The sequence below is a fragment of the Vitis riparia genome, chromosome 9 (genome assembly GCF_004353265.1).
Source record: "Vitis riparia cultivar Riparia Gloire de Montpellier isolate 1030 chromosome 9, EGFV_Vit.rip_1.0, whole genome shotgun sequence".
Classification (NCBI taxonomy): Eukaryota; Viridiplantae; Streptophyta; class Magnoliopsida; order Vitales; family Vitaceae; genus Vitis; species Vitis riparia.
Window position 1 is genome coordinate 21440755 of NC_048439.1, and position 22616 is coordinate 21463370.

Here is a 22616-nt window from a genome sequence, read left to right on the forward strand (position 1 = left end):
GTTTAAATGAAACCAAAACAAAAAAAAAACCCCAAACCAAAATCCCACTACAAAAAGCCTTCAAAACCCCTGTAGAAAACATTTGCAAAAAAAACCCTAATAAAAAATAATTGTAAAAAACCCAGTAAAAAATAGAAAAATAAAATAAAATAAAAAATAAAAACCCCCAACCAAAATCCCTCAACCATAATCGTATCGCTAAAAACCTTAACCAAAATCAATAAAAAAATAATAATAATAGCTGCAAAAAATCACAAAAACCTTAACCAAAAATAAAGAGAGAGATGAAGAATTTTGAAGGAGAGAGATGAAGAATTTTGAAGAAGAGAAAAAGATGAGAAAGTTGTGGTGTCATTGGTTGATATTGGTTATGATTCATTAGAAGAAGGGAGAGGGCATGAAGAAAACGAGAGAAAGGGCTTGAAAATGAGTTTAAGGAAATAAATGGGTCATTTCTTTAAAGAAAAAATTACCTCATTCTTCCAATTTCAATGTCTTTAACCAAATATCGCAATTTTAAAATAAATAATATATAATTAATTAATTATTTTACTTTTAAATTTTATTTAATTGATTATTAAAAATATAAAAAACTATCATAATAAGTCGAGGATATTTTCTATTCAAATTTTTTATATTTTCAATATTTCCGTAAAATTCAACCATTAGTATTTTCATAATTTATAATATTTTAATCATTATTACCATGAAAATAAGAAAATAAAAAGATGAGAAATCTTTTCCTCAAACACAACAACTACATAATTCTAATAAATAAATAAAAACAACCAAGCAAATAAATTATTTACTCTAAACATCAATAGAACTATTAGAAAAATCTCACTGTCCTCATGGTCGTAACAAAATTGGAAGAAAAATATGAAAAAATAAAGAAAAATAAGAAATAGATTTATTTTTTAAATAATTCAAAAACATATAAATTTTTAACTAATTTTAATTATATTTAATTTTTTTATTATATTTTCTATAATGAAATAAAAAATAACACTATATTTAATTCCTAAAAAAATTGTGAGAAATTTAAATAAAAATAAAATAAAAAATAGATTTAAAATTAATAATTTTTTTTTTTTTTTTACATTACTTCAAAATTTTTCACTTCTTTCAACCCTTCAAAATAAGGAGTAAATAATTTAAAAATATATAAAATTTTAATTAATTTAATTATATCTCATTTTCTTTCATATTTTTCATAATATAACCAAAGATGAAAAAATCTTTTTTGTTTTTTTTTTTTTAACATTTCTTTTCTTAATACTTTCGGAACTAAACATAATATTAATTCGGACAACCAACCAACCAACAGACACAAGCATCTCTCCTTATAGGACCGACTGCAGAATCTTCCTCTACTAAATGGTTCGAAGAACCAACTGAGACAATGAACGAAATTTCAGTAGTAAAGTAGACACATAGTAATGGTTCCATTGTTTTTCCCGGAAAATTAGATGATAATATAGGAACTGAAATTCAGTAGGTAAAGTAGATGCAGACACATGAATCCATTGGTAGAAACAAACCAAAATATTTGTCTTTTATTTTGTGCTATATACTAACCTCCCTCTTTCCTCAGAATCCCCAAGTTTTCCTAGAAAACTCTGACCCAAACATAATACCGAGAAAGATACAAATACAGAACCAAAACCAAATCCCCAAGTTTTCCAGGAAAATTTGTTGACCCAAACATGCTCCTCAGAATCCCCAAGTTTCTCTAGAAAATTCATTGATCCAAACATACTGAGAAAGATACAGGAGCACAAAAACTTAATCCCCAAGTTTTCTTACAATCCACTCCAGTCTCTGTTTATGTAACTGCTTGATCACCAAGTAAATCTTCAAAACTTCTCTGATTTCCAAAATTCTACCAGAATTTCTTGAAAACCCCTCTATGAATATAGAATGCAGAAGGAATTGACTAGAGACATTGTGGTTTAGTTGATATGCAAAATAGCATAGTTGATGGGGAGCAGATGGGAAAATATATCAAACTCAGGAAAGCATATATTGATTGAAGGATTTTGAGATCTCATTATTAACATTTCCTGATACAATCACAACAAACATTTTTCAGATACAAGATCATAGTTGGGCTACTGGCAACACAGAGAAGCACCCGGTCTGTTAAAATGTTTAGTAATTCATCAACTATATAAAGAAAAGAATGGGCATAAACAATAGTGCTTACGCGTCAAAAAACTGTGGATCATGGAGATGGTCCTGTCGGATTGTGGGCCTCAATATCTACATGCCGAATGCCAGGAACAAGCTCCTGGATCTCCTTTTCTAGCCTGTCAACTTCACTACCCAGAGCTGTAACCACTTCCTCACCTACCATGAGAACTCAAGTGAGTTATTTTCATGTTGTTGGTAGACTTCAGTGTAAATGTTATTTGTTAGTTTATTACAGTGCATACCATAGTTTGACATCATCCGCAGCAGTGCAGAATCATCCTCCTCCTTTGCAGCGTCCCGAAACTGAATATCATTAATCCTGTTGGTTAGATACCCATCCTACAGAGTCCAAACCACACAAACAATGTCCCTAATGATTTTGTACAGGCCCAACCTGCTGGAGCAAGCCATCAAGATGGCCTCCATTTTGATCAAAACCCAACAAAAAATGAGTTGTCCTCCGGATGTGATGAACAGAAAGGACCTTTTCATTTATTTATCCTTTTTTTCAGAGCAGGGGATTAGAACAAAATTTGTACTTGCAGGGCACACGCTTCCTAAGCAATTCCCACATAATCCACAGTGAGACTAGATTCTCTCATGTATTTGCATGGATAATTGGTAATATAGATTTCTATTTAAGAAATGGGTAAGATTAATATGCATTCACCCTTCTCAATCTTATCCCAACCCAAAAATCCCAGAAGCAAAATAAGATAGAGAGTAACAGGTCCATATTGACTGGATGACATTTATATACAAGCTTAAAACAATACAATTTAGGAGACATGTAACATTCATTTCAGAACATCTAGGGATCACAGGGACTTCTAATTGTTTGAAATATCGCAGAACTAAAAGCACCTACATGCGTGTGATTCCATGTAACCTCAGTTTCCTGACCACCCTTTTCAAGGAAACACTTGTATTTGTAAAAAACTGACAGCATTCACCCATGCAAGAAAAAAGGGCCGACAGTACCAAATTCACTGACTGTTATATGAAAAAGAAATGTGGAATGTCAAGTACCTTGCCAAGGGTACTTACATGTGACACAATTGAAAAGCAGTTACAGCTTCCCCAAGAAAATTTATAAAAATAAAAACAACACCAGTTGGTAAAAACTAACCTGTCTGGCCCATGTTTCACGTCCTGTCCTTTTCAGATAATTTTGCACCACCACCACGCCATTGAAATCTGTTGCATACAACTTGCCACCATCAACACACTGAGATCCAAATAGTGCTAATTTAAAGTCTAATTGAGAGTTTATTCTTAAATGGTTAGAAGCGTTTTCTAATGCTTGAACAATCATCCATAACAAAATTAGGTGTCGGACAAAGTTGCAGAAATGACATTTGAAAATCTAGAGAATCACTTCAACCGATTCTACAATTAACACATGGTAGTTGTTTCTACTAAATATCTTTTTTTTGTTATATAACATATTCTCAAAAACATGATCAAAAGCATTTTTGGTTTATATCCAAACACAAATTTGATTCTCTTTGGAAAACCAATTGGCTGCTAGTGAGATAATGTTAAACCTCTTTCTATAGTTTGAATAATACTAATCAACCTCAAGTTAGCACAATTCAGAAGCAAACACCAAATTCTGAGCCAATACCATCTAAGGCTTGGTTCCTAGTCAACCACAAACAACAAGCCAACATAACCTCAGCTTACTTATTGAGCTAACACAAAATCCTAAAGCCAATACAATATTAGGTTTACTTCATGAGCAGAACACCAAATCTTGAGCCAAACAATCTCAACCTTACTTCTTAGGTCATTATTTCCTCAGGAGCGGCAATCTTGGCTCTAGCACCACTTGTTAAGACTAATGCATTGGTTTTTTACATATGAAAAACCGATTCATAGTCATTAAGGTCAAGCTCAACCTCTTTATATGGTTTGAACCACACAACATTAGCATCAAGCTAACACAATCTTGGTACCAACGCCATTGGAATCATATAAAAAACTTTAGCTTGATCTCATTGGTAGTTAATTGGTCTTCGGCCAGTTTGAACCGCACAACATTAGCATCAAGCTAACACAATTTTGATACCAACACCTTTGGAATCATAGGAAAAAGCTTAGCTTGACCTCAATGGTAGATAATTGATCTGTGGCTAACACTGCTCGAAACATATGAAGAGGTTGAATTGACATCATTTGTAGTCACTTGATTTTCAGATAAGGTGGCTAATATCTTGATTCTAACAATAAGATGCATAATAGTGCATGGTAAACCAAAGCACAAAATGAAAATATATCATCAATGATGTATGCATATGGGTGTGGAGATGTTAGATATCCTCATAGAGATATTGACCTATAGATAACCAAACCACATAAAAATCTGAAAAATAAGTTACTGTGGCAAAGGTTACCTATTTCTGCCTTAAACCTAAAGAACCCAGGTCCAATCACCTCACTTTTACAATCATATAGAGCATCAACTACCTACAAAAAAAATAAATAATTAGAGTCGTACCCGTCAAACTGGGACAAATGTGTATAACAGTAGCTAATTGGGATAGAGTTATTCAGTGTAGAAAACAATACCGGATCATTTTTCAACAAATTAAGAACCTTTTCCATATCATGAGCATCAATTGCTCTACCAATCAATGCATGCCGATTCCTCTGGATGAGAAATATAGCTACCTGAATAAAAAGTTCAACTCAAACACATCACTTTAAACCATGCTAATAAGTCATACGTTTTGTTCTTATAGAACATAAATAACATATTCTCATACTAATTAACCTTGATAGATATCTATAGCTCTTTCAATGTCTCCAAACACTTTGAACACTTCGTAGTTGTAAGTTTTACAAATAGCACTTTGATTAAACCCTGATCTGAACTTTCGCAGCCATATCAACAACTTCCCTCATCAACTAGAAGTTGGGTCATGCTACCGATTCTCCATCAATATACCACTTGTCTCTTTTTCTTTAGGTCTCTATCCTCCAAATGCCAGTGGCAGTGTTTGTGCTAAGGTAAAACACAATAAAAGCCAATGGTACATTTGGAAAATGATACGGCCATACTTTTGTAAAGGAATTGATTACCTTTAGGGTAGTGTATACAATTGCAAGCATTTGCATCTATTTCACTTGATGGGAATATTTTAGTGCTATATAAATTTTTAGGTAAGAAAAAAATGGAAGGTAAATACTACTTACCATTCCAAGTAAATTACCAACCACAATTGAACCTATTGGGTCATAAATTGGATTTCCAGTCGTATTTACAGCAACTAGTGATGCTCCTGCAATAATAAGACCAGTAACTGCAGCACCATCCTGCTTATTTAAAATCATTTGTTAAGAGAAAGACGACAACAGAACAAGCAATAAGATAAAATGAATTGCTTAAAGAGCAGACAACCACTAGCTTGCCAAACTATAGTAAGCACCAAGCACCAGCAACAATAATATGCATAATCAGCATACATATATTCACACAATAAAGAAAAGGACAAAAATTTGAGAAAAAAAGAAGAAAAATCGACTAGTCAAAAAGGAGAGTGCCTTGAACTTCTGAGAGTTTTCAAAAGCAGAAAAAGAGGCCAAACAGGTGATCTTTTGTTCAGAATCCTGATGTTAAGAAAAGTTGCCAAATTACATGAGCACCACAAACTTCATGATAGCACATTTTCCCAACTGAAGCTGGAAATGGATTCTAGATAATGAAGTTCTGTGCATACAACAACTTTCTCAGCACTAGAATTGTCTTCAATGCTTCAAGCATCCTTGAAGGTAACATCTTGATCTTGTACAAATCCATAGCACAAGAATATGATAAGAGTACATGATAAATGGGTCGATCCTCAAATGATAATGAGGTATTGAATGGTGTAGCTTCTAATGGGGGTTATCACATATTAGAGGCAGGAACTGGGAACGGAAAAGCAATCAATTTTGGGGAAGATTCTTTTATATAAATGTTAGGAGGATTACACAAATCTTTACCACCATAGATAAGTAGGTGGAGTGTGATGTTATTTTGATATGCCACAAAGTTGACACAGAAATTTCCAAGATTTGGAGTCAAAAAAGTAGCTCAAATCCTTTTTCCTGTCCCTAGATCAATATGTAAGATTGCTCCTTCCCCAAGGAGCTACATTAGAACTTTTCAGTTTCATCAAAAGTGGCTTTCATCAGTTTAGTAACTCTTAGAAGAAACAGGTGGCGATTGGTGGATATTTTCTTTACTCCAAAATGCTATGTGAGATAACTCTGAAATGTTATGTGCTTTTTTAGTCTCAATTGGAGGTGGGCAGTAGGCTATTATTTCCTCCTCAAACTGTTGGCTCTCCATGACTACTTGGTTCACATTTTATTTATGGATTCAGGCTCTATTGGGTTATGCCCAACTATATAACAGGTTTTGCTAATGGGTGTGGCCATGCAACATGAAAGATAACCATTTCTGCGGTTCTACAATTGATGTGGAAGAAAAGAAGTAAAATATTATTAATAGGATGAAAAAGAAGCTAAGGATTGAGCATCTTGCATTATCATTTGCGGAAGAACCCTAATTATTCATCCTGTAAAGTTCCAATGATTCTACATCCTATGGTGTCAAGTCCCTTCTTCTGCAAACTGTATTTATAATAAAAAAAATTATTATTAGAAAGAAACAGTTTGTGCTGTTGAACTTGGAAATCTGAGCAAGAAAGCTATTACCTTGATCTCTAGAAAATTTTTCATGTTACATTCACCATTAGATACTTATTATAGCTTTCCCTGTACTACAAACCATTTTGAGAAATGAAAAAGAGAACTTGGAGTCTCACAAGCTTGTGAGCAAGGAGCATATATTCCAAATCCAAGATCAAAGCTTCACTTGGTAAGGAATGTTGCAACCAGATTTAAATCCTAATCCTAAGAAGCATTTTTTTCTTTTTTCCTTTTCCACTGGAGAAATAAGAGTTACATATTTATGTTAGAAAAAAGGATGTTAGCAAACAAGGGGGAGCAACTCTAGTACACAGAACTTATAGAAGACTTAATCTTAAAGTAATGCTGTCATTATTTCCAACCATTGAAAGTGAACAAGGCACAGGCAATTACCTCTGTCATGACTGCAACAGATGTAGGATCATGACCACGCCAAACATAATCTCTCACCTTCATTCCCTCTGCAGCTGCCCCTTTCTTGACAGCATGTATGGCTACTACAAGAGAAGCACCTAAAGAAAAGCCACTGTTAAGGGGAAAGATGAAGAAAGATAAACTACAGAAACTCTTGAAACAACCCTATATCACAAAATAATTATGCAATGAGTTGTACCTTCAATGAGGAATGAACCACCAATAACCAAAGCCGCATACTGAATATTTGCAGGAGGCTGGAAAGGACATGCTCACAAATCAATAAACCATATACCAAAGCAACTGGTAAGAATCTGGAAGGAGAGAACCAGAGAAGTTCTAAGTTACATGTGAAGTCCACAAATTTTGTACTCCGTGAACAATTGTAGCACCAGAACCAAGACAAAATATACCAACAGCAGAAATCAGAGACCAAACGAATCTTTCCTTTGAATAGCCATAACTGAAGAACACAAAATAAAAATTTCAGATTATTCATATAGTCTATGAACAAAAGAAACAAGTTGTAAGCCTCAATATGAATATCCTTCATGCATGTGCCTGTGTGTGAATTTTCCCAATAGAAAATGCACAGTTCACTGGCTGGTGTATGTAATTAAGGGTTCAGGTTGTGTCAGACGAATCCTTTCTTTTGCATCCGGAGTGGCAATGTGATCATAATGAACTCATTCCATGATTCTGTTCTCAACTGAAACACCATCCAATTTGAACTATCAATTGAATTCAAGTGCTTTAAAACCAGTCTAGTACTTGGATCAAATCAGGTGATAACTAATCCCATTCTGAATTCATAGAAGAAAAGTGCACAGAAGTATTCACTCCAAGGTGAAAATCCAAGATTTATCCAAATAATTATAATTTTTCTATTGAAGGTTTCTCAGACAAAATGATGATGATGATGATGAAATTGCACAGAAGTATTCAGTCCAAGGCATAAGTCCAAGATTTATCTAAATAATTATAATTTTTCTATTCAAGGTTGCTTAGACAAAATGATGATGAAGAAACATGGACAAGTACTTTATATCTAGATCATAGTTGTTAACTTGTAAAACGTATCGTGTATCATTTTTCCATTTTTCTATATTGAATATTTTATCATATTGTATATATATAGTGAAAAATAAATAGAATATATATGTATACAAGTGCATATATATTGTAAATATAAAGTAAAAAGTAATATACAACCAATTTCATAAAAGATAGTAGGATTTAAAGAATTAAACTATGTCATACCATATGAAAACATTGAATGCTAGAGTTTAAAAAGTTCAATTTAACAAAATATAAGTTTAATATAAAATTTCATCACAAAATCCATAAAAACAAACTTCTTAGATTTTTACATTTAGGTTTTAGTTCCAAATTCTACCAAGGCATAAGTACTTATGTGTTGTTGATATAAATGTCTCTTTGTGCCATCTCCAAAGTTCCAACTTTTCATGTTTGTCATTATCTCTTCCTTGCCTAAAAAAAACCTAATAAATTAAGTAAAATTTTTTTATTCACTAATCACCATCATTTTCATTGTCAATATCAAAACCATCGAAATGGAAATTCTCCGATATTCATTATAAGAATAAATTTATTTAAATTCCACTTTGACCTTTGACAACATGAATATAGCTTTCATGTAGGATTATCTTTACTCTTTCTCCTTTTATGATCAATTTCTAACCTTTTTGTATATATTTCCTTTAACAAAATACTTTTGCTAAAAATTATGAAAAATAGCTAAAAGTGTATATATCATTTTATCAAGCATTGGATGATGTATCGTATATGTATCATAAGATACACTTAAAATAAGATACGGGTTGCTAAACGCCTCGTATCATGTATCCTAAGTTTTTAACAACTATGATCTAGATAAAGTTTGATCCATATGCTGAATGGTGAAGTCAATGTAAATATAACAAAGACAAGAACATTGATGCCAAAGGTGACCTCTGAAATGAAATACTCACGGGTGGATAGCATCTGGAGCACGCCTTGAGCTACTCAGACCATATGCAAGAAGAGCCTACATTGTGAATATGTATTAGTTTCTCTGCATTCAATAACTACAAAATCAACACAAATGTAAAACAAGAGTAAAGGATAAGAATGTCAGGAAGATGAACAATTAGACTAACAGGAGTACCTGATTTGCAAAATCTGCGGCTGAGTGCACAACTTCAGCCAACATAACATGGCTAGAGGTTGTTAACCAGACCCCAAACTTGAGAGAAAAGACGAGGAAGTTACACCATAATGCAGTTCTGACTGCTCGTTGGCTAGAATAAACATGTTAGGCAGACACAAAAGAAAACAAAAAAGGTCAGATGGTGAAAAGTGGGAGCTAAATTTCTGGTCCCTAATTGCAAAAAAGGCTCAAAATTATTGATAGGTTTGGATTCAGTGCAGTTCATTAATATGCAGCTTGGATTGATGTCATCCACAATCACTCCACTTCCTAAGAAAGTCACCCATAAAATCACACTAGAGGAGAGAATCAAGAAACAAAGGAATCAAAAGAATGAAAAGCTTTCTCTTTCATGACTGCTTGCATCAACTAGTTAATTTACTCTTTTCTTGTATTAAATCAAAGATAATGTTACAGAAGATTAAGAATTTCCAAAACCATAAATATACACACTCCTAAAGGTTTTGTAGCCTATTTCTGTGAACTGGGACATTCCAACTAACCCCATTTTCATTTTCGGGTTGCTATAAAATAGTGCCCCAAAATAAAACATTCCCACAAATCTTGCCTCACTTTCCCAAAACCAAAATACATGTACTCCGACTCTTATTTGCAAGTCAACCACACAAATGCTCACATGATCAATCAACAAACCAACTTACAGCCCCAAAAATGGCCAGAAAACAACTCAATTTACCTGTCCTATAGTAAGCCCTTAACATGAACTAAATAGTCCCAAAAATGCAATTCAATTCAATTCAATTTGTTTATCTTATGGTAAACTATTAACATGAATCAAATAGGCCCCAGAAACTTAATATACTATAGTAATCCATTAATATAGCTCAACTAGGACCCGAAAATTCAATTCAATATAATTCCACAGTAAGCTATAAAATCCAATCATGATTAGAACAATAGCAATAAGGAAACAATGTAGGTCAATAAAAGAAACCAATGAAAACTAATAATATCAATATCACCTGTGCTGATCATTGATTTCAATGTTCTTAACTTCCTTGGCTCTAGTAAAAAAATCTGCAAAGATCAAAGACAGCCAACATCAACCCACAAAATGGAATAAGAATAAAAATAAAACCACACCATTCACCCACCTTTAAAGAAAAAAATACTCACTACGATTGATATAGTGGCGATTAGAATCTAAGGAGGTCCCACAACTGCACAGAAAATTCCGCAATATGGGCCTTGGAGCGAAAAAAAGGGCTCCATTTTCTGGGAATTTACAGTAAGAGCTGGGTTGTTGAAGGCTGTGGTTGAAGGATGGAGAGGAATGTAGGAATTGGGAGAGAGTGAGGAGGCGAGAGAGGGGGAAATGGGAGTAGTGGTGGCGCGTGAGGAGAGCTGGAGATGGGTTAGGCGTGAATCGAAGAAGGCAAGAGCCTATCTTCTTGTTGATACTTCTCTGCATGCTCCTTGCTACTCTTCCTCCATGGAAGCCCTCGTTTCAGAGATTTCAGGGTTTGAGCTTTTTGGTTTTGTGAGTTGGAAGGGTTTTTGGAGAAATGGGAGGAGAGAGGGGTTTCTGGAATTGGAACATGCTTTCTGATGTGTTTTTCCACTTTTGGGTAAAAATAAAAATAATAAAATAAATAAATTTATTATTATTATATTATGACTCTATATGTTCAAGTCAAAATTTATTTTATGATACAATTTATTTTATAAAATTGAAAATATTTATATTATAGATAAAATAAATATTATATAAAAAATTATTTGAGAAAAAAGGTAAAAAAGATGGCATTTATGTTGAGGAAAAACTTTCCCAATTTTAAATTTTAGGTTTTTTCATATAATAATTATAGAAAAATACTTCATTATCTAAAATACTTCAAAGGTTGGCTTCTCTTGCTACTTATGTTTTTATTATTTAAACAATGATTTTTCTTCAAAAAAAAAAAAACCCTACTCTTAAACATTATTTTAAACAATAAATATTGTATATAAATAAAATAAATATTGCACAAAAAATTATAGTATATAAGAATATTATAGTTAAAAATAACTATGGTACTTTTTTTTAAATAAATATGTATACAACATATTCATTATACTAATTGTATTTTTATTATAATATTATAAATCAATATCAATTTTAACTTAGTTTTATGTTGTTTGGTTGTGAATGAGAAATTTGCCGGAAAGAAAATTAAATTTATTAGGCATGACCTAAAAACAAAGAATAAAATCCATTTTATTCCCTCAACCTTTTGTGTCTCTTACACTTTGTCCCACATTCAAAATCCAATGCACTTCAAACTTCTTAATGGGTAGCACTCAACTTTTTTTTTTGGATAATTTTTATTTTCATTAAATGGATGTGCTCCACACGTGATGTAATAAGAGGGTAAAAATGTCATTTAAAAGATATCCATGGCCCTAAAATCTATTCCTTCATTTTTCTCTCTAAAAACCTTGAAATCCTCAAGTCTAAAAACACACACCTCTTTTTAATCAATCCTCCTATTCTGCTAAGACAATGAGTCTAATACATTATATGTTGGCAATTTTGTTTCAATATATTCTGGCTCAGGAAAGTATTTAAATAGTAACTTATTCTCTATTGAAGATTCAAAGTTGTTGTTGGTTAAACCAAAAGTTACAGGTAAGTTTAAAAAGGTTTATTCAGTGGCAAGTTAAGTGATTAAAAGGTTAAAGTGGATCAATATTTTTTTTATAAGCTAAAAATACTTGAATTAATGTTTTGGAAAAACAAGAGACACTCGAGCGGTGGAACCAGCGCTCAAGTGCTTATCTAACACTCAAGGACGCAAGGCGTTCAAGCGATGGTTAAGTGCGTTCAAGCGGTTGTCCTAAATCTACAAGAATATGATAGATTTCTTTTTGAAATTTTACAAGTATTCTTTTTGGGAAATTCTATTTATTAATCCCTTTTAGGGTTAGACATCTTGAGAGAGTTAACTAACTTACCCTATCATTCCTAATCTCTCAAGAAAAAATTTATAGGATTGAATTCCAGGTTGTTGGAAGAACTTGCATCCCCTTCGAGGCTGAGAGGAATCTACTAGAGCATTAGAAGTGTTATGTCGCGAACATGGATCAAGGTATAAGTGCTAGAGAATAAGTTTTTAAGGTAAAATGGTCAATTAAATTTGTGTACTTTGATCTCAAATAGTGGATTGTAGATTAAAGGTCTTAGACCTCATGGTTTTTATTTCCATAGTTAGTGTTAGGTTTTTCCACATAAAAAATTATTATGTCTCTTGTTTGATATTTGATTACTTTTGATTATACCTAATATCTTCAAGTTTTATTTTGGGTTAATTTGTCAATAATTATATTGTATTATTTGAAAACACTTATTCCCTCCTCTTCCCTTTTAGGTGTTATCCTATTGGACAAAAGGTTTTTTCAATTGGTATTAGAGCAAGTTTTTCTAAATAAAAATCATATTTTTATCGAGCTTGCAAGTCCAGTATGGAACAACCAAGGTTTAAAGCACCCCTAAATAGTCCACCCTATTTCGATGGGAGTAATTATCCCAACTAAAAGGCCTGAATGATTTTCTGAAAAGGCAAGGAGAAAAGGTCTAGAATGCAACAAAATATGGATGAAGACTTCATTGAAACTAGATGTGAATGGGAAATCTACTGATGAATTAAAACCCAAAAAAGAATGGCATAAATTAGATAATGAAGAAAGTGATGCCAATACTCGGGCTCTCTTTAGCATATTCAATAGGGTAAGTCCTAATGAGTTTTGCAACATAGCCATTTGTAAAGATGCTAAAAAGGCCTAGGACATTCTCCAAGTTACTCATGAAGGCACTTTAGTTGTGAGGTTGGCTAAATTGCAAATGTTAACTTTCAGGTTTGAAAGCATTAAAATGCAAGAGAATCAAACTTTCTCTACATTCTATGCTGAATTAAGTGACATTGTGAACTTTCTTAACTTAAGAGAACAAATCCCTGACTTTAAAGTAATTGGAAAAATCTTGAGATCCCTTCTTGAAAGGTTTAGACCTAAGGTCACTGCAATAGAGGAAAGCAAGGACATTTACTCCATGAGGATTGATGAACTTGTTGGTTTTTTTTCAAATCTATGAAATGACCTTTCTAGACTCTCATAAGCCTAAAGAGTCTACTTTTAAGGGTATTGAAATTGAAGAAAAAAAGTCTGAAAATCATAATGAGATAACTAGGGATGGACTAGTGCTCATGGCTAAACGTATTAAATGGGTTTGAAACTTAACAATAGACCTAATAAGAACAAGGACTTGGGAAAGGAAAAAAGATTTGGTACGTCTTCTAAAGAAAAAGATAAAGTAGAAGTTACGAAAGAGAAAAATGTAAAGTGTTTTAATTATGGAGGTTTAGGACATTTTTCTACTGACCGTCCTAGTCTCAATGACATTAAAAAAAATTGTGCAGGCTATGTGGAGCGACACTTACTCCGGTGAGAGTGACTCCATGACTTTTGAAGATGCAAGGTATGAGCAAAATGATTATTTAACTTTTATTGCATCTGTTGATTTTGAGCATGATACTGATAGTCATGAGAGTGAGTATACTAATGAATAGAATGCTAGTTTTCTTAGAAATATTGTCATTGAATATAGAAAACTGTTTGAACAATATTTGAAGACTCATAAAAAGCCAAAATTGAATATTTTTGGTGAAAAAAAGACTAAATATCTTGCAAAAATTTTATTCGTTGAGTTTGAATATCATTCTTTCCTTGAGAGAAACAATATTCTAACTTAAAAATTTGAGACTAAAAAACCATCAATAAGGTTTTTCACCTTAGGACTAGTGTTGGATGAAATTCTTGAGAAATGCAAGTCCTAAGGAGATAAGAAAGGCCTCAACTATATTAACAAAACTAAGACTTCCACAAGTGGAGGCATAGTATTAGTTAAAGGTAAGGAGGAAACTCCTAACCAAACAACATCTTCTAGCACTCTCTCACTATGCACACACTATAAGAAGTCTGAATATACTCAAGTAGGTGTCACATTAGATTTCTTGAGAGGTATGAGTCTCAACTAAATAGGCTTGTGAATGAGTTTAATCTCTAAATAATAATATTTTGAACACTAGGAGAGGGAAGAAAACCAATACAGAGCCTAAGACTCAACAAAGCTCCTCTAAGTCACCACTTAAAACAAGTATGGATGAGAAAAGATAGGCCTAAGTGTCAGGTTGCTTTCACAACCCTTATAGCTAAAGCCCTTAGTGAAGCTCTAGGGATATGATAGATGATAAGTCTTTCGTCACCTCTCTTAAGGATTTTAATGGAGGAAACATCACCTTTAGGGATGGTAATGTAGCCCGTGTGAGAGGTAAAAGTAGTACCTCTATCTTTGGATGCCTAGATTTAGATAAAGTCCTTTATGCTAATGAACTTAAGGGTAATCTTCTTAGCATTAGCCAAATTTATGACAGTGACTATAGGGTAAACTGCTTTCAAAGTTTGTGTGAAGTGATAAACAAGGAAGGAAAAGTCATTTTCATTATGCATAGAACAGTGGATAATTGCTATGCAATAAATTCTAGTTCTAAAACCTCTTTGGTTTGTAGTAGGGCTAAGCTTGATATCATTGAGTTGTGGCATAGGAGGCTAGATCACATAAAATATAGACATTTGGTCAACATAACTAACAAAGACCCAGTTAAAGGTATCCTTAAGTTGAGTAGTGAACCTAAATCTATTTGTGGAGAGTGCTTGAAAGGCAAACAAGTAAAAAACTCACAAAAATATTCAAGGGAATAACACTTCTAGCCCTTTAAGCCTTCTCCACATGGATCTCATGGACCCTATATGAAAATAGAGAGTAAAGGGTGTCCTTGCCATAGTTGATGATTTTTCCAGGTATTCCTTTGTAAGTTTTCTAAAGGAAAATTTTGAAATATTGAGCACTTGAAGTCCTTGTGCACTAGAATTCAGGTGGAAATAGGTAATCCTATTGTTAGGATTAGGAGTGATAGTGGGAGAGAGTTTGACAATGTAGAAGTTGATCTCTTTTATGAATTAAAGGAGATTAAACATACTATTTTGCCCTTAGAACTCCTCAACAAAATGGAGTGGTAGAAAGGAGGAATCGTGTTCTTTAAGAAATGACATGAGTAATGATTAACATGCATGGTACTCCTATACAGTTTTGGACTAAAATGATTAACACGACTTGCTATACTGCCAACAAGGTTTTCCTTAGGCATGGAACAAAGAAAACATCCTATAAATTATGGATTGCAACAAAGAAAACATCCTATGAATTATGGATTGGTAGTGAGTGCTATATTCTCAAAGATAGAGAAAACCTAGGTAAATTTGATTCTAAGTCTAATTTGGGTATTTCCTAGGTTATTCTAATAAAAGTAAAACCTATAAGGTTTATAATCAAAATACTAAAATTATCCAAGAATCTTCAAATTTAGTCATCAATGATTTTGGATATGATTAGGAAGTCATTGACTTAGAAAGTTTAACCTAAGAATCAATTGGGAATAACCTTACAAAAGTTGTTGACTTGATGATAGTCCTAAAAGTATCCTAAAGAGGTAATTGACCCCAGCAGGGATGAAAAACCACTTGAAATTGCAAAGTTAGGTGAAGTGGAAAATAAACATAAATCCAGAGTACCCAAAAATCACCCTATCTCAAATGTAATAGGAAACAGGGATGATTCCATGGTTGCAAGGAGACAATCTAGATAAAATGAGATGGATTTTTTTTGTTATACCTCCTAATTAGACCTAAAGAATGTAGAGGAAGCCTTAGGAGATAAATCATGGACTACTGCACTATAGGAAGAATTAAATCAATTTGTTAGGAAGGATGTGTGGTACTTGTTAGGAAGTGTCCCAAATTCCTAATTAGTATAGATTCCTTTTTTGTAAAGAATATTATATAGAATATTTCTAGGTTGATATATTATTGTAATATTAAACTTCCTTATAAAATAAGGAAGGTTGTTGGAAATATCTCTATAAATATTCTAGGTCATGAGGGGAAAAAGTTATGAGATGGAGATGGACCTGTAGAGACTATACAAGGTGGAGAGAGATGTGAGGAAGAACGGGAGGTACTTTATAGAGCGAAAGGGCTCGTAGTAGGGTATGGATACAAGGAGTGGGGAAACATGTGATGTTTCGGGAACCCAATAGTTGTATTTAGTTCTGTCATCTGTAATATTCTCTATTGTATAGTGGAATCATTCTCTCTCATCCTTGGACGTAGGCATGGTTGGCTGAACCAAGTTAAAACCTTGTGTACCGCATGTGTGATTGTTTTATCTTTGTGTTCTTGAACTAACATTGTTGGCATCAAAGTTTTCGCTAGCACTACAACTGGTATCAGAGCTTGGGTTGAAAATTTCTAGAAGAGTAAAAGATTACAAAGCACACAAAATGAAAACAAAATGAATTTTCACTAAACGTGGAATTGATTGCTCTTTCGTGGTGATATGATACAAAAAGGTTTGTATCATGGAGAGATTGAAGATTAACTTCATGAAATTTGGTCCAAGGTGGAGATTGTTAGGAAGTGTCCCAAATTCCTAATTAATATAGATTCTTTTTTTGTGAAGAATATTATATAGAATATTTCTAGGTTGATATATTTGTAGACCCCTATTTGGGGTCTCATCTCTCAGGCAGCCTGTTTTGACAAGTGTCACAATCCCATAGGGCCATGTGTCGCCTTGTGGTTGGTGGTCATAGAAATAGATAGTGGAATTGAGGAGCGAGTGAGAGTTTGACACGTGGCATGGAGATATTCTGGCCGTTAGTGAGGAGCGTATATTTTCTGTTAGAGGAGATATTTGCAGGGGGAGGCTGCAGAGTAGTGGGGGCTTTTGGTGGCTGGTTCTGCAGAGATTGGGGGGGGGGGGGGGGGGGGGGGGCGCAATCGGGAGAGAGGAGATATTTTGTGAGAGGAGACTGGAGAAGTGAGCGAGGAGAAAAAGGTTAGAGAGGTTGGGAGAGGAGAGAGATATTTTGAGGGGGATTCCTTAGCTGGTGGAGGCAAGCTAGACGGGAGAGGGGGACATTTTTCGTTGCTGCAGGCAGGAAGCTAGAGTGAGGGGTTTTTGAGAGAGATTTTTGGGTGGAGCATTGGAGATAGAGAGAGCAGCGAGTGGCAGCCCAGGACTTAAGTTGAGGAAGAGACTTCCAGGTATAGTCATTATGATTTTCCTATATATTTTCATCTTACAGTTGTTCTCCTGTCTCATTCTCTGTAGTTTTAATTCTGTTTATTGGGTGGTGTTGATTTGGTGATTATTAGTTTAATATTTGAAGAGCTTGCTACATTTTATGCTCTATTCTGGCAAATATTTTTCATCTTAACCCACTGATTGTTGGACCCATGGATAAAATGAGGAAATGGGCTCAACATATTTGTTAAATGCTTCATGTTCTATTCTCGTTTTTGCTCTCTTGCTCCTCTGTTTTCTCTTGAATGCACGCTCAAGGCTTTAAGACTGTAAATCTGTGCTGGTGCGCTGGTGGAGAATGAATTGATTTGAAGAACATTTGAGGTATAAAAGAGATTTTTTAGATGTCCATGAATCTGGGTGGATGTATGGGGCATATAGGCATTAAATCAACGTAGCAGGGTATTAATTTCCTATGAATGGTCAGTAGCTCTGGTCAGAAGGTCAGAAATCTCGCTCAATGTAGGAGGTTGGTGCTTTCAGTTCCTCAAATCAGAAATTCATTCCTTTAAGGATTGATGACTCTGGTGTTTGGATGGGGAGTTCTCTATGTATATCTGGTGGGAAAGTCATTCTTCTGGGTGGAATGAGTAAATGTTCACCTTCTGTCACTAGGAGACACTGAGTCTAAGCTGAACCTGACAGTCTATGGTAAGAGGATTGATGGGCCCAAGTTCTCGCACTAATTCATCTTGGAGTATCTTCACTGATGAATCACAGCAAGTACGAGGACTTTCAATGCGATAAATATACAATGTCTAGTGCTTTTGCTGCTTCTGCTGTCATTTAATCCTTGCATCTTGGGGAAGGAGATTCATGGGCATATGCTGCGAATATGGTTGGATTTAGATGGCATGGTTTGGAGCGCATTATCAGATATGTATGGGAAGTGTGGGAGTACAGGGGAAGTTTAGCATATTTTTGATGAAACTGTTGACCGAGATGTGGTTTCATGGATAGCAATGATTGATAGATACTTCAAGGAGTGAATGAGGAAAGAGGGATTTGCACTGTTCTTAGACTTATTGAAATCTGGGATATGGCTCAATAAGTTCACTTTTTCTGGGGTTCCTAGTGCATGTACAGATCATGCTGCAGAGGAATTAGGTAAACAGGTTCATGGGTATATGACGAAAATTGGGTTTGACCCTTCCTCATTTGCAGTTAGTACGCTTGTTCACAGGTACACAAAGTGTGGGAATTCCTAGAATGCAAGACAGGTTTCCAGTGGGATGCCAATATCGGATTCAGTATCATGAACTTCCCTGATTAGTGGTTATGCTCAGAATGGTCAACCTGATGAGGCTCTTCAATTTTCTGAGACAAGTGTCCATATTTAGACTTCCCTTTGTGCGTCTTGATATTGGGTAAGAATCTGACCGACATGCAGCTGTAGTTGATGTCATTACGAAGCTCTCAGAAATTGGTTCCTACCAAGAAGGAGAGTCATCTCAGTTGGCTGCTGTTGGCATTTTCGTCAGCACTGTTGATCCTCTGAAGGAACCCCCTTTTGTTATAGCCAATACTGTCCTCTCTATTCTTGCAGTTGACTACCCAGTCGACAAAGCTTCTTGCTATGTCTTAGATGATGGATCTTCTATGCTGACATTTGAAGCTCTGTCTGAAACTTCAGAGTTTGCAAGGAAATGGGTTCTTTTCTGCAAGAAATATAGCTATCTCACACTTGACAGGATTGACTTCAAATGGCCTGGCAGCTGCTCTATTGGTATGCAGAAGACCAATGAAAGTGAAGAGTATAATAGTGATTGAGGACAAATGGGAGAATTGCAGATTCCATAGTAATGGTGGTTGGGTTGAGAACTGTCATTGCTGAAACCAAACTTGAGCAGAAAGTGGATGATCCTAATGGTGTCATGCTAGATGAAAACTGTCAAAATTCTAATTCCAGAACCACCGTCTCAATACCCACCATACCTATCTTCAACTTCCGTCATCATACCTTCATATCCCACTTCATTCCCCACTTGCTCAATCTACCATCCACGACCCGTTTCTTACACCCTGCATGGCCCATAAACTTCATCTAAAGCCTTCATCGAGGTTTCAAAATTTACCCATCCACGTGCATGGGAACCATGCAAACCCGTGGCCATCTTTCAAGGATCACTCCACCTTATGCCACGCACCATCCACACCCATATTACTATTCTGTAATACCCACGAAACCCATTTTTCCCTACTGCCCCATTTCCACCTTTCCTTTTCTCTCTCCTCCTAGGCATTTCTCCCAGATTGAAGCTACATCCATGGTGGATACTTTAGTTCATGAAGAGAGTGTTTACATGGCGGAGCTGGCTGAACCAACTGAGCACTGCAAGGAGATGGTGCAATTCATGGAAAAAGTGGTCGTCAAAACCGAGGGGTTGAGCGTAGTGGAACGCAATGTCTTCTTTGTTACCCACAATAATGTGATCGGCACGTGCTGAATCTCGTGGCGCATTTCTTCCTCCATTGAACATAAGGAGAAGGGCCGTGTCAATGAGGACCACATCGCTACCAGTCGTGGCTGCAGATCCAAGATTGATTCCGAGTTGTCTTCCATCTATGATGGTACTTTTCGCCTGCAGAATTCGTGATTTATTCCTTCGGCCACGTCTGGTGATTCGAAGGTGCTTTATTTGAAGACGACGGGAAGAGAATGCTTGAACTAATGAATTGGGATCCATTGCAAGCCGTGAGTGCGTCGGAAAAGGACTTTATAACTTATAAGGATCTTCAACGACCTTTTGTTCTGTAATCGCTGCTTCACAGACATATCAGCATAGTCCATCTAGTAGAGCAGCACATTAGCATGAACCTAACCCAGGGAATCAGAGAAGTTTTGCTCTCGGAGGCATTTATAGGGCCAGTTTCTTCTCTGCATTTGTCTGAGAAACCAGCTGATCTAAATACTGGATCAGTAGCCGAAGTGGTTTGCTATTGGTACATTGAGAACATTGTGAGGATATTCATTGGAAATCGCGTGTCTGAAAGCTTGTGGATATCAACATCTAAAACCAAATGAATTCAAGGCTGCAATGGAAATCTTATATTTCATCTGTGATCACCGAGGCAAATATTTCAAACGGTTCAAACTGGGGTTCCATATCTATTGATGAGAAGCTATAGGACATGCAATGCCATATACCAATGAAGTCCATGATTCCTTTTCGATATTCATATATACATCAAATGTGGATTTGTCGGTTAAAGAAGCCATATCAGATTTGGGCAGTTGGTTGGTCAGAACAGATTCGGGGCTTGTTGACAATTTAGAGAAGCCCTCATATGTTTGTGCTGCAATAGAGCAATTAGAACAGAAAAAGAAGTACTGGAATGAGCATGGGACCTGTAAGAGCACCATATCTGTTAAATATATTGAATGTCAGTCAGGATCTCATGTAATTACATCCGCCACAAATGTTGCTTGTTCTGATTATGAGACACGTGGATTCAAACATGGGTCACCATCTTCTAATGTAGATGACAGAAGTAAGTGGTTGGGTAACTTAACACCAGATAAATCAGATGGAGGGGAATACTTAATTCAGTCCGCTGATATGAGTGAAATACTAGAAGGCCAATGTGGAGTTTTATCTTCTTCCTATGACGAGAGCAAGAGCTTGCAAAGATTGCATTGGTTCTGAATTTAATGCAAGGGGTATCATGAGATGCCCTAATTGCAGAGTAATTGAAGTTGGTGAATGGCTGTTTTCAAATGGCCAGTGTACCCAAAATAGAACCAATGAGAATCATGCTCAGTTTTTGGTTGAAGCGCCAGTAGCTGTTCTTCCTTGGTGTCCTACTCTTGGACTTTTCACTCATGGACCTTATGAGGTATGGGGATTGCCATCTCATGGGAATGGTCCTACTTTCAGCCATCAATTGAATCTCCTCCCTCCTCCCAGCAATGCTCCTGCCCAAGGTCTCCCAGGCATGTTGCACTATGGCAATTGGGGTATCTTCTCTCCAACAAGTGAGAATTCTAGCAGGGCCAATCCGATTGTTCCCTCCATGATGGGACTGTCTTGGTTGTTTCTGGCAGAGTACCAAGTCTGCAATCAGTCACTCAGCCAGTCGTTCTCGACCATGGGTCTGGTGCTTTTGGTCCTTTGCCCTCATATGGCCACCTCGGGGTACCTCTGATCAGTCCTCGTCCATAATCAGTTTCAGTATACTCATGATCTCGCAGTATTCATCACTCTGGCTCCGTTGGGATTTTAGAGAAGGCATGCAACTGGTGTTCAAAGTGCACCAAGTTCAGAATCCCACTTGTGCACTGGACCTACAAGCACAACCCGTTTCGCATGACCGCCTTTGGCATGCAACCAAGGGGCCACGTGTCATCTTTCATTTCCTCATCTCTTTTGGATTTTGAAAACAATTCTCCCAAACTTCATTTTTGTAAATAATTTTTCAAATCCCGTTTTTTTAAAAATAACTTCAAGTCTCCAAAGTTTTCATCCTTAGATTTTTTAGGTTTCACAAGTCCCATTTTCAATCAAATTGGTTGCTATTTTTCTCTTCGGCAAGGCATTTTTACATTTTTTATGACTTTAAAAAAATGTTTTAAAATAAGCGTGATTTAAATTATGTAGTTCCAAATAATGGAATTTACAAAATTGATTCACTCAAAATAAAAACGGGCTTTGGTGGGGGCCCGACATACATGATTTTGTGATCGTTTGATTGACTGATTGATTGAATTGATTATCATACCTGATTGATTTATTCTGTTCTATGACATGCTCAAAATTATTTCTTAATTGTGCACTAACCTCACTTTTCGATAGCTTATCGTGGCTCGTCGCCCAGGTGTGTATCTATTTCCACTCTGGTCTTTCTATATACATGTTTCGATTCTCATATGTGCATGATAATTCCGGGTATTCATCGTTTTCC

General features: G+C 35.4%; 1 protein-coding gene across 1 annotated transcript; it reads right to left on the minus strand.

Moving 5' to 3' along the window:
* Positions 1-1485: 1485 nt before the first annotated feature.
* LOC117922567 (metal tolerance protein C4-like) lies at positions 1486-10994 on the minus strand. The gene is made up of 14 exons (XM_034840713.1): positions 10652-10994; positions 10498-10552; positions 9473-9605; positions 9297-9352; positions 7654-7768; positions 7505-7562; positions 7285-7403; positions 5392-5511; positions 4765-4866; positions 4590-4662; positions 3323-3390; positions 2436-2496; positions 2207-2349; positions 1486-2063 (listed from the first exon to the last, which is right to left on the minus strand). Exons 1-13 carry the CDS (start codon positions 10944-10946, stop codon positions 2225-2227), a joined length of 1380 nt encoding a protein of 459 aa, XP_034696604.1. The 5' UTR covers positions 10947-10994; the 3' UTR covers positions 1486-2063; positions 2207-2224.
* Positions 10995-22616: the final 11622 nt, after the last annotated feature.